Below are 11,593 nucleotides of genomic sequence, written 5' to 3'. Positions count from 1 at the left end.
CCTGCGCACTCAGGCCCCGCCCCGTGCGTCACCAGTGTTTTCGAGAAGACTCCGGCGCCTCGGCTGTCAGCTCCATTTTGCGCTCGGAGTTCGTCGCTGTCGCCTACACGCGTCCCACCGTCGCCTTGCGAGCTTTGTCCCCGGCGTTGGTGTCTCTGCGGAACGGTAAGACGCGGTGCCTGTCAGGGCTCCTCCCGGGTCCCGCCATCCGCGCTCCTTGCACTTCCTGGGTGTCGCGCGAGGACCCCGCTGCGGCCCCTCAGGGCAGAGCTCACACGAAGCGGCGGTGATCGCCCCGAGCTGCGGAGCCGTGGCCGCCGGCTTCTCAGGACGGGTGGGGACGGCGTTCGCGGCCCCGGCTGCCCCGGCTCGACCTAAGATGGCGGTGGGGTGGGGGTGGGGAGGCCGCGCTCGTCCTCCGGAATGGCGCCGCCAGGGCGCGGCGTCCGCTTGCGCCCTCCTGGTATTACTGCTTTTACTCATCCGTGGTGGTGAAGAAATCTGATTTAGGTGCGCGAGGAAAGAAGTAACACGATGCAGCTTTTGGTGCTGATTTTCTTTTTCTTTTGTTTTTTAATAATTTGAAGCGAAAGGTCTTTGTTTGTTTGTTTTCGTTTTGTTTTTCGAGGCAGGGTTTCTCTGTGTAGCCCTGGCTGTGCTGGAACTCACTTTGTAGACCAGGCTGGCCTTGGACAGCGATGCCCCTGCCTCTGCCCCCCCCCCCTCCGTGCTGGGATTAAAGGCGTGCGCTACCGTGCCAGCCTGCGAAAGGTCTTATAACCAGTTCTTAGTGGGAACCTCCACCAAAGGCAAAACCCAGCTTCTACGAAGAAAAAAAAATTTCAGAGGCAGGCAGGCAGATTTCTGTGAGTTCAAAGCCAGCCTATTCTACAAAGCGAGTCCAGGACAGCCAGGACTGCACAGAGAAACCTGTCAGAGAGAGTCTTAATTGCTTTAAGAGGGCATTAGGCAGGTTGTGGTGGCTCAGGCCGGTAGGTGCGCTGAAGGAGTCGGAGGCAGGAGTTCGAGGTCAGCCCGAGCTACAAAGTGACTCCAGGACAGCCAAGACCACACAGAGAAACCCTGTCGAACCCCACCCCCAAAAAGAGGGGATTAGGATTTAGGTGGCGCTAGTACCTAGAGATTGTTAAATCCTCCTTGTTCTAACAAGGTTCAGTGTAATTTGTAACAAAAGAAATTATCCTTTGTAAACAAAGCTGTAAACTGTACTCCTAAGGGGCGTCCTTTACCTTTAGGAAAGGGAAGAAGCCAACAGTTATAAATCACAGCACTTTTGCTCTTAGTAACGTTTTATTGCCTATCATGGCCTGCGCTGTTAAGTAGATTGCCTGAATTTCACTGGCAAGCCGGTTCTCTGGGGCCCATCATTAGTCTGTCTGTCTTTCTTTTCCTTTTTCTTTTTTCTAAGTTTTTTCCTTATGATTTATTTCTTATATATATGGTGTTCTGCCTGCCTGTGCACCTGCAGGCCAGAAGAGGGCACCAGACCTCATCTGATTGCTGGGAATTGAACTCAGGACAGTTGGGAGAGCAGCCAGTGCTCTTAACCTCTGAGCCACCGTCTCCAGACCTCCTCTTGCCTAAGTTATATAGAAAAAATATATATACGGGCATGGTAAGAACAGAGCAGAAGAACGTGTGAATGAAGTTCAGATTCCAGAATCTGAGACAGTCAATACCTGTTATGATTTCAGACAGTTGACAACAATATTTCTACCTTGTTCTTAAAACAAAAAGGTCAACACTGGGCATGACAAGCCTTTAATCTTAGTACTCTAGAGGAGAGGCAAGAGGCAGCCTGGTCTACATAGCTAGAACTACATGGTGAGACCATGTTGGGGAGAAAAACAGATGAAAACTAGTGGGAATTTGCAAAGAAAGCTTTTACTACTGAACAGAAAAATGCAACTTAACTGGGAAACTTTGTCTTTTATGTAGATGAGACATTCAAAGAGAACGTACTGTCCCGCCTGGGATGGAGGAGATTGGGATTATGGAACATGGAGAAGCAGCAGCAGCCATAAAAGAACAAAGCGATCACATAGCGGTGCCCGCGAGCATAAGCGCTGCAGATATGATCACTCCAAAACTACTGACAGGTAAGGAGGCAGTCATGGGCCGGAAGATGCCTCGGCCAGTCAGGCAGTGGGCTCCCAGCACCTCAGGCATGCCGCCTCTGTAACCTCTAGGCCAGCCCTGGGGGCCTGATGCCCTGTTCGGGCACTCATTAGTCCTACCCACACCAGGACACATACCAGGCACACAAAACAACATATTGCAATATAAAGGTAGATTTTTGGCCTGGGAATTAGCTCAGATACAGAATGTTTGTTTACCTAGCAAGCATAAAGTCCAGGGGCCATGTGTGATGATAAAATGGTGTTGCTTAGGGCTGGAGAGATGGCTCAGTGGTTAAGAGCACCGCCTGCTCTTCCAGAGATCCTGAGTTCAATTCCCAGCAACCACATGGTGGCTCATAACCATCTGTAATATAATCTGATTCCCTCTTCTGCAGATAGAGCACTCATGCAATAAATATAAATAAATAAATCTTTAAAAAAAAAATGGTGTTGCTTAACTGCGTGATCATAATGTAGGAAGCCTAGCTTGGACAAAGGCCTTGAGTCTAATCTTCCACACTGCAAAGAGAAGCTGAGAATTTGGTGTTAGGTGGTTTTTTGATGTTGCTATAAAACAAACTTTTTCTCCTCTAGCTATTACCTGGAAAGCAGAGCCATAAATGAGAAGGATTATTACAGTCGACGCTATGTTGATGAGTACAGGAGTGACTACATGGGCTATGAGCCAGGCTATCACTGGGGAGACCATGAAAGCAGGTACCAGAACCATAGCAGCAAGTCCTCTGGCAGAAGTGGAAGAAGCAGCTACAAAAGGAAACACAGGAGCCACCGCGTCACCTCTCACCGTCGCTCACATGGGGTACGAGCGCTTGTTAAATATTTTGGAAGTTTTTATTTTCCATGGAGAACAGAAAGCAGATTTGTATTTAGAACAATGTGAGATAAAAGTCATCACAACTCTACTTTGCAGGAGTATTTTTTTCAGTATTTGTGCATTGTGTAAGGAGTTGATGAAAACAATGCATATTTAGTTCTGTAATAATAGACTAATCACTGCTTAGCTACTGAGTGCCGTTCCAGTACATTAGTGGAGGGGGTAACTTAAAAAGTAATATATTTTGAAAGATTTTCTTAATGCTATTTTAAGAAATCTTATTTTGATAGATTCAGTTTATTACAGATTTAGGTATTTTTGTGTGAGGGTTAGTTATCATTTATTAACATGTTCTGTAATCTTTTTCTCATTAAGCAAACTACAGATTTAAATTTAATGGTTTCATGTATTAATTTGGAAATCATATCAGATAACATTTTAAATGCTATAATGTTATATACCAAATCTTTTTTTCTCCCAAAATTAGAACTAGAGTTGTAGTTACTGTTTTAATATTATTTTATTAGTTAGACTGAATCTTAATTTGGCCACAGTGTAGTAAAGTAAATACCACATCCTACAGCATTAAATTAGGACACTATGTTTCAGTGAATGCTACAGATAAGCATTTTCTTTCTTTTAAAAGAAAAACAATTGTGTTTATGTTTTGTTGCCTTACCACTGTGAGTGTCTTATCTGAAAATCTGTTCCTTGCCATGTTTTTCTCCTGTTAACATAAACTATGTGCCCTGTGAATTTCTGGGGACTGAATTTGAAATTGCTCCTGCCAACCGTTTGTGGCCTGGCGTGTATCTGAATGCCTGAATATCTCCCCGCTGAATGAATTTCGTATTCTGCCCTGAATTCACTCGGGTATATTGATTGGCTGGATGATCTTGGTGCCGCCCACTTGACGTTTCCAGAAGAGTCACCGAAGGAAAAGAACCAGGAGTGTAGAGGATGATGAGGAGGGTCACCTGATCTGTCAGAGTGGAGACGTACTAAGTGCAAGATGTATAGAATATTTTTCACAACTTATTAACTTTTCAGATAACATTATCTATATATCTATATAGATTAAGATTTCAGGGATTTGGAAATCTTTTTTTCTTTCTGTTTTTTTGTTTTGCTTTCATTTCTTTTGGTGGGAGGGGATTGTGTCTTTGCTTTCTTTGGAGTTTTAATGTTAAATAGAAATTTCAGAATAGTAAATCAAGTTAATGAGATTAGCCTAAGAATGAAATTAGCTCTAAGAATAGCTGTATGTTTTTGGATGATGTTGACTGCTAAGTAATTAGTGATGAGGAAATTTGCAGTATCTCCTAGAATAATCTGCAATGATAGCACTTATAAGTACATTGTTCCCACTTCCTGTTAGTGAGTAAACTTTATTTCTCTTTTTTAGATGAAATTGTTGATACTTTAGGTGAAGGTGCTTTTGGGAAAGTAGTGGAGTGCATCGATCATAAAATGTAAGTTTCTCTTTTTCCCCTTTTTGTTTTGTGTTTGGGGACAAGGTTTCTTTGTATTGTCCTGTCTGCCCTGCAACTCTCAAGCAGGCTGCCTCCAGGTGCTGGGATCACAGGTGTGTGCCACCACTATCTGGCTACACGGTGTAAGTTTCAGGGTTACGTTTTGAGTTCTTCAGTATAGAAAATTAGCTTAGCTTATGTCCATGTAGCCTTTAGCTTGAGTCTTTTGACTTAGGATATAAGAAATTCCTAGGTAAAGGTACTTTCCCTTTGTTTATTTGGTGGTTTTGTCTCACTATGCAGACCTGGTACTGTGTGCAGCTGCTTGATTGGGGAGAGGACAGAATGCTGAGTCTAAAGAGATGGGTTCTTTTCTTTAGAGTTGTGAAGGCACAGTTGGGGCTAACCTTACTCTTCTAAATAGATGTCCAAGGTGTAATTATTTTTTTGTTTTTAATTGTATGTGTCCACTCATGCATATGAGTGCAGAGGCCAGAAGAGGGTGATACAGGTGATTGTGAGCTATTCAGTGTAGGTACTGGGAATTGAATTCTGGAATAAGAATGATACATGGCTGTTACAGTTTTTTGTTTTGTTTTTTGTTTTTCCTCTACCTTTCTCTTTCCCTTCTGAATAAATGAAAAGTGTGTGTAATGCTGGGGATAGGACATGGGTCCCTCCCTGTTAATGCAAAGCAGCCACTTTTATTGGTTAGGAGTGTGTTTCCTTAAATGAGTTGATGAGCTAGAAGAGGCTATACAGCTCTGTTTCTGATAACCTGGAACAGAGAACACTTTGATGTAGTATTTGACAGTGGTGAGCAGAAGAAACAAGTACGTTTGTTTTGGGGGCTTAGTTAGAAGGCAGAGTGAGGTAGTGTTATTTATCCAAACATAGTATTAACTTATCTTGGCCTGTTCATTTCTTTTTTTGTGTTTTTGTTTTGTTTTGGGGTTGTTTCTTTAGTTTTTTTGTTTGTTTTATTGGGTTTTTTGTTTTCTTTTTTCAAGACAGGGTTTCTCTGTGTAGCCTTGGCAGTCCTGGATTCACCTTATAGACCAGGCTGGCCTCAAACTCACAGAGATGCCTCTGCCTCCGGGTGCTGGGATTAAAGGTGTGCACCACCATGCCTGGCCATGTATGTATTTAGTTGAAGGAACAAAGGATTAACTCACAAGTAGTGATATGGTTCGATAGCTTTGGCTGTCCTGGAACTCACTATGTAGACCAGGCTGGCCTTGAACTCAGAACCTCCAGAAATCTTGGGATTAAAGGGGAGCGCCACCACACCTAGCGCATCTTTTTAATTTTTAAAAAGTTTTATGTGCACTGGTATTTTACCTGTGTGATATGTTTATGTGAGGACTTCAGGTCTTCTGGAACTGAAGTCTACAGACAGTTGTGCGCTGCCAGATGATCTTTTTTTAACAGATTTATTCTCTTTAACAGGGGAGGTAGACATGTAGCAGTAAAAATAGTTAAAAATGTGGATAGATATTGTGAAGCTGCTCGGTCAGAAATACAAGTCTTGGAGCACTTAAATACGACAGACCCCCACAGCACTTTGTAAGTATCAGGTTCAAACTGGGAAATAGTTTGAGAAAGATTTGAAATGTAAGGTGTATTAAGTTATTTCTCATGTGTTTTATTATAGCCGCTGTGTCCAGATGTTGGAGTGGTTTGAGCATCGTGGTCACATTTGCATTGTGTTTGAACTTCTGGGGCTTAGTACTTACGACTTCATTAAAGAAAATAGTTTTCTGCCATTTCGAATGGATCATATCAGGAAGATGGCATATCAAATATGCAAATCTGTAAACTGTAAGTTCAAGATGAGATTTAATGTGACATTTAAAGGCCTGGCCTGAGAGTAGATACAGGTTGGGGGATTGGGATGAAGTTGATTAAAAGATAGAAAGCTTGTTAAGAATGGTTTAAGAGTCCAGGACAGCCAGTACTGTACAGAGAAACCCTGTCTTGGAGGGGGAAAAGGTTTTAAAAGTCTGTGGTGTCACATGCCCTTACTCCCAGGACTCAAGTTTTTGGTTTTTTTGTTTGTTTGTTTTGTTGGGTTTTTGTTTTTGTTTTTGTTTTTGTTTTTTTGTTTCGAGACAGGGTTTCTCTGTGTAGCCTTGGCCATCCTGGACTCACTTTGTAGACCAGGCTGGCCTCGAACTCACATCGATCCGCCTGCCTCTGCCTCCCGAGTGCTGGGATTAAAGGCATGCGCCACCACGCCCGGCTGTTTTGTTTTTTTAAAGATTTATTTATTATGTATAGTGTTTTGCCTGCCTGTATACCTGCCCGCCAGGAGAGGGTATCAGGCCAGGAATTGAACTCAAGACCTTTGGAGTAGCAGCCAGTGCTTTTAACCTCTGAGCTATCTCTCCAGCCCAGGAAGCAGAATTTTAAAATGATTTTTATCTAAGTTTGAGGCCATCCTGGGCTACATAAGACCTTATCTCAAAACAAAAAATAAAACTTAAATGCAGAAGACTGATTTATCATACGTAGAGTCCTAGAAAATTTAAATGGAACAAATCTCAGCTTCATAAGACACTGCTAGGGTACCTGCCTGCCTGTTTTTTATTTTGGTTTTTCAAGACAGGGATTTTTCTTTAATCCCAGCATTTGGGAGGCACCAGCAGGCAGATCGCTGTGAGTTCAAGGCCTGCCTGGTCCACAAAGCAAGTCTAGGACAGCCAAGGCTACACAGAGGAACCCTGTCTGAAAATAAAACAAAAAAGTCAGGGTTTCTCTTATAGTCCTGGCTGTCCTGGACTTGCTCTGTAGACCAGGCTGGTCTTCTTCTGAGTGCTGGGATTATAGATGGGAGCCATCATTGTCTTGTCACTGAGAGATGCAGTGTCGCTGTGCGGCCGAGACCAGCCTTGCGCTCTGTGCTAAAGCTGTAGGAATGTGCTACCACCACGTTCAGTATCACTAGAGTTGGCTTGCCTGCTGTCTCAGTCCATGGTGATTGGAAAGAGTCTCATCATGTAATCTCAAACTTGGACTAGCTCTCAGTGTCCTGCCCTAGTACGAACTACCTGAGTGCTGTGGATAGATAGAACATTGTATGGATGGAAGTAGTTCATTATCAGGCATCCCTAATGACTGACTGACTGACTGACTGACTGTATGGTGTCAAGTCCCCCTGGGTTGAGGTTTCAGGTGGTGGTGAGCCCCTTAATACGGGTGCTGGGATTAAACCCGGGTCTTGAGCAGTCCAGCCACTGCGCAATCTCACCAGACTGTCTTTTTTATGACATCCCAGCCAGGTGGGGTGGCTTACGTCTTTAATCCCAGCACTCAAAGAGCAAGGCCGGGGAATCTCTGAGGTCAAGGACAGACTGGCTACATGGTCTGTTTTGGGAGACAAGGCTATAGAGAGGGAGGGACCCTGTCACAAACAAAACATGACAGTCTTGTTCAGTACCTTGCCTAGGCTGGTCTTAGACTTTCCTGCCTCAACTTCCCAAGTGCTAAGACTGTAGGCACGTGTTAGAATGTCTTGTTACGGTCTTGTTGTATGAGCCTGTACTTACACGCTGTGCTTTCCAGTTCTGCACAGTCATAAGCTGACACACACAGACTTGAAGCCTGAGAACATCTTACTGGTGAAGTCCGACTACACAGAGGCTTACAACCCCACAACGGTGAGTCTGACAGCATGGCCATCGCAGTGCCTAGTGACGGCTGTGCTCGGCAGATGGCCTTCATGACTTGTCACTTACAATTTCAGAAACGTGATGAGCGCACATTAATACATCCCGATATTAAAGTTGTAGACTTCGGAAGTGCAACGTACGATGATGAACATCACAGTACATTGGTGTCTACAAGGCATTACAGAGCGCCTGAAGTTATCTTAGGTTAGTGCCCTAAATGCTTCAACAGCCCACGCTGCTCTATTGAATCCAACATACATTTTGTAGTTTGACTGTTTTTGTTGAGCATTTTCTCGTTACATAATACTCTGGATTAGGGAATGTAGCTCAGTGGTTCAGCTCTTAGCCTCGCCTACCAAGGCATGTGGCCCCGTAGCCAGGATTATCCAAAACAAAACAAGCCGTATTAGAAATTATGTTAAGAATCTTCAAATTGCTGGGCATGGTGTCACTCGCCTTTTTAATTAGAGGTCACTAAATCTCTATCTACTTCAGGGCCTTTGGAGTTATTTTTGGCTTTTGTGGTAAAATGTCTTTGAGAAATATCAAGGCTTTCTCCCTCACATTGTGCTTTGTTGCTTTGCAGCTCTAGGGTGGGCGCAGCCATGTGATGTCTGGAGTATAGGATGTATTCTTATTGAGTATTACCTTGGGTTCACGGTCTTCCCGGTAAGTGACAATGCATGCTGTACTGTGGTGGCTTTGTTCGCTTTGCAGTAAGAAGCACTAGCTTGTCAAATGGGACATGGAGGTATAAGTGTTACTGGCTTACAAATGTTTTTGTTTCAGACTCATGATAGCAGGGAACATTTAGCAATGATGCAAAGGATTCTTGGACCACTACCAAAGCACATGATACAGAAAACCAGGTACGCTTCCTTAGTACCATTAGATTCTGAATGAAATTATTAATAAACTAATTATTTTTCAGTTAAATAGCACATTGCGTTGTTGACGGAGAGTAACTTAGTATTTCTGTTCCTCGGTTATATCTTAAATCTCTACAAAAAGATAAAATCTGGAAAAATATAGTAATTGGTGCAACTATTCGCCTTTCTGGATATTTTAACTTTGGAGAGGTCAGTATGGTAAATGTGGCCATTTAACTGTTTTAGGAAACGTAAATATTTCCATCGTGATCAATTAGATTGGGATGAACACAGCTCTGCTGGCAGATACGTTAAGCGGCGCTGTAAGCCTCTGAAGGTAAGCCTCGGATGGTCTTTAGACCACCAGGACGCCCATATTCTCACGTCCTTTTCATACTTTTGGCCTGTAATGAACTCTGGCCATTATCATCTACTGCAAACCTTTACCCTCTAGTGTCTCTGGTTTTGAGTTTGCTTTTCTGAGACAGGGTCTTGTACATGGACATATTAATATGTACTCCGGGGTGGCTTCAGAAATTTCCACTAGCCTTCCAGTGCTGGGCTTACAGGTGTACACTATTGTGTCTGGTGGCTTTTCCCTCCCTCTTCTTAGAAACATTTTAGTAGTGATTTAAAAGGCAGGCCTAGTACTCTGGCAACCTATGGTTGGAAGAGGTTCCTTCTGTTTTTATGTGGAGAAAGTTCAGCAGGTAATAGAGTGTTTTCCTCTATTTCAGGAGCTTATGCTATCTCAGGATGCCGAACATGAGCTGCTTTTTGACCTCATTGGGAAAATGTTGGAGTATGATCCAGCCAGAAGAATTACTCTTAAAGAAGCTCTAAAGCATCCTTTCTTTTACCCACTTAAAAAACATACATGATTTATAAATACGCATAGTGCTCTGAAAGAGATCTTGGACTGCATCAGTCTAGTTTTTAACTATTAAGTTATTTTGTATAGCTTTGTACATTTCTTATGTTTTGTATTGTTTGTTTAGATGATTTAAATACATGGCCAAGCCAAATAACAAGTATCTTGTAATTATAGAATGATTTATTTGGAATAAACTTTGCACTTATGAATTTATAAGTCTATACAGTTTGGTGTACTGTCATTCTGCAAACAATTTAAACTCTGGAAATAACTTATTTTATGTATAATGGTGTTTTCACCTACATGTATGCCCACACCCCATGAATGCAGGTCAGAAAAGAGTGGGTCCCCTAAACTGGTGGTGAGGGTTAAATGTATGCTTTGTGGGTGCTGGAAATCAAACCTGGGTCCTATGCAAAAGGAGCCAGTTCTCTATATAACAGCCCTGGCTGTCTTAGACTCAGGTGTACGCCACCAGGCCCAGCTTCTTTTTAATTTATGTGCACTGGTATTATTTCCTGTGTGTTAAGTCTGGCCCCTGGAACTGGAGTTACAGACAGTTGTGACCTGCCATGTGGGTGCTAGGAATTGAACCCAGCTCTGGAAAAGCAGCCTGCTCTTAACTGCTGAGCCATATCTCTAGCCCCAAACCTGCTCAGTTTTTAAGTGAAGAAGGGGGTGGGGTGGGACATGGTGGCCCAGGCCTTTAATCCCAGCACTCAGGAGGCAGAAGCAGGTGGAGCTCAGTGAGTTTGAGGCCAGCCTGGTCTACAAAGCAAGAGAACCCTGCCTCATTACAGGAACCTGAATCAGAAGTGTGACTGAATAGCTTGAAGGAACACAAGATAGTAACAAGCAGAATACAGACACCATACAGATTGGTTAATACAAAGTTAGAGAAAGATGGCCCAGTACTCTGTGTAGTAACCCTGGCTGTCCTGTACTTGTTTTGTAGACCAGGCTGGCCCCCCAAACTCGTGATGGGCCTGCCTCTGCCTCCCAAATGCTGGGATTAAAAGTGTGCGCCACCATCCCTGGCCAATAGTCACCTTTTTTTCCTTCTTGTTGTTTGTTAAAAAATTTTGTAGTGTTCTGTCTGCACATAAGCCTGCAGGCCAGAAGAAGGCATCAGATCTCATTACAGATGGTTGGGAACCATGTGGTTCCTGGGAATTGAACTCAGGACCTCTGGAAGAGCAGCCAGTGCTTTTAACCTCTGAGTCACCTCTCCAGCCCCCAATACTCACGTTTTAATCTTATCACAAAGTTGGTGGTGAATACCTTTTTTTTTTTAAAGGTTATTTATTATATACAGTATTCTGCCTGCACACCAGAAGAAGGCACCAGATCTCATTAAAGATAGTTGTGGGCCACCAAGTGGTGGCTGGGAATAGAACTCAGGACCTTTGGATAAACAGACAGTGCTCTTAACCACTGAGCCATCTCTCCAGCCCATAAAACACAAAACTGAATAAAAGAGAAAGTTCAATAGTAAAGAGGACTGCTGAGGGGTGCAGTGGCACAAGCCTTTAATCCCAGCACTCAGGGAGGCAAAAGAAACCTTGTCTCAAAAATAAAAATTGAGTAGGCTCGGTACATAAAGACATTTGCCAATAGGCTGGACAACCTGAGTTTGTTTGAGCTCTGGAAACAGTGGAAGGAGAGAACCAACTCTGGAAGGTTTGAGTTTTTTGTTATATTTTAAGGTTTATTATGTCGTTATGAGCCACC

At 43.3% G+C, this 11,593-nt stretch overlaps 1 protein-coding gene across 2 annotated transcripts; it reads left to right on the top strand.

The window, feature by feature from the left end:
- On the top strand, nt 1-10,078 carry Clk1 (CDC like kinase 1). 2 transcript variants are annotated; one of them, XM_051153846.1, is made up of 13 exons: nt 1-165; nt 1,960-2,120; nt 2,736-2,961; nt 3,900-3,990; nt 4,382-4,448; nt 5,898-6,014; nt 6,103-6,269; nt 8,013-8,107; nt 8,194-8,323; nt 8,706-8,788; nt 8,909-8,988; nt 9,235-9,325; nt 9,726-10,078. In XM_051153846.1, the coding sequence occupies exons 2-13, from the start codon at nt 1,960-1,962 to the stop codon at nt 9,867-9,869; spliced, it is 1,452 nt and encodes a 483-aa protein (XP_051009803.1). In that variant the 5' UTR covers nt 1-165; the 3' UTR covers nt 9,870-10,078. The 2 variants fall into 2 exon arrangements, with proteins under 2 accessions (XP_051009803.1, XP_051009804.1); XM_051153847.1 differs by lacking the exons at nt 1-165; nt 1,960-2,120; nt 3,900-3,990 and having other exon boundaries at nt 2,814-2,961.
- The last annotated feature ends 1,515 nt before the right edge of the window (nt 10,079-11,593 follow it).

This window comes from Acomys russatus, chromosome 12, assembly GCF_903995435.1.
Source record: "Acomys russatus chromosome 12, mAcoRus1.1, whole genome shotgun sequence".
In the NCBI taxonomy this organism is placed as follows: Eukaryota; Metazoa; Chordata; class Mammalia; order Rodentia; family Muridae; genus Acomys; species Acomys russatus.
Note: the sequence above shows the minus strand (reverse complement) of the source record. Positions and strands in the feature narration are given on the sequence as shown.

Excerpts from the sequence above, each read along its gene's own strand:
- Clk1 (XM_051153846.1), top strand. The coding sequence starts at position 1,960 with ATGAGACATTCAAAGAGAACGTACTGTCCCGCCTGGGATGGAGGAGAT. Across the intron at positions 2,121-2,735 it reads CACTCCAAAACTACTGACAG|CTATTACCTGGAAAGCAGAG; the intron begins GTAAGGAGGCAG and ends TTTCTCCTCTAG. Across the intron at positions 2,962-3,899 it reads CTCACCGTCGCTCACATGGG|AAGAGTCACCGAAGGAAAAG; the intron begins GTACGAGCGCTT and ends TGACGTTTCCAG.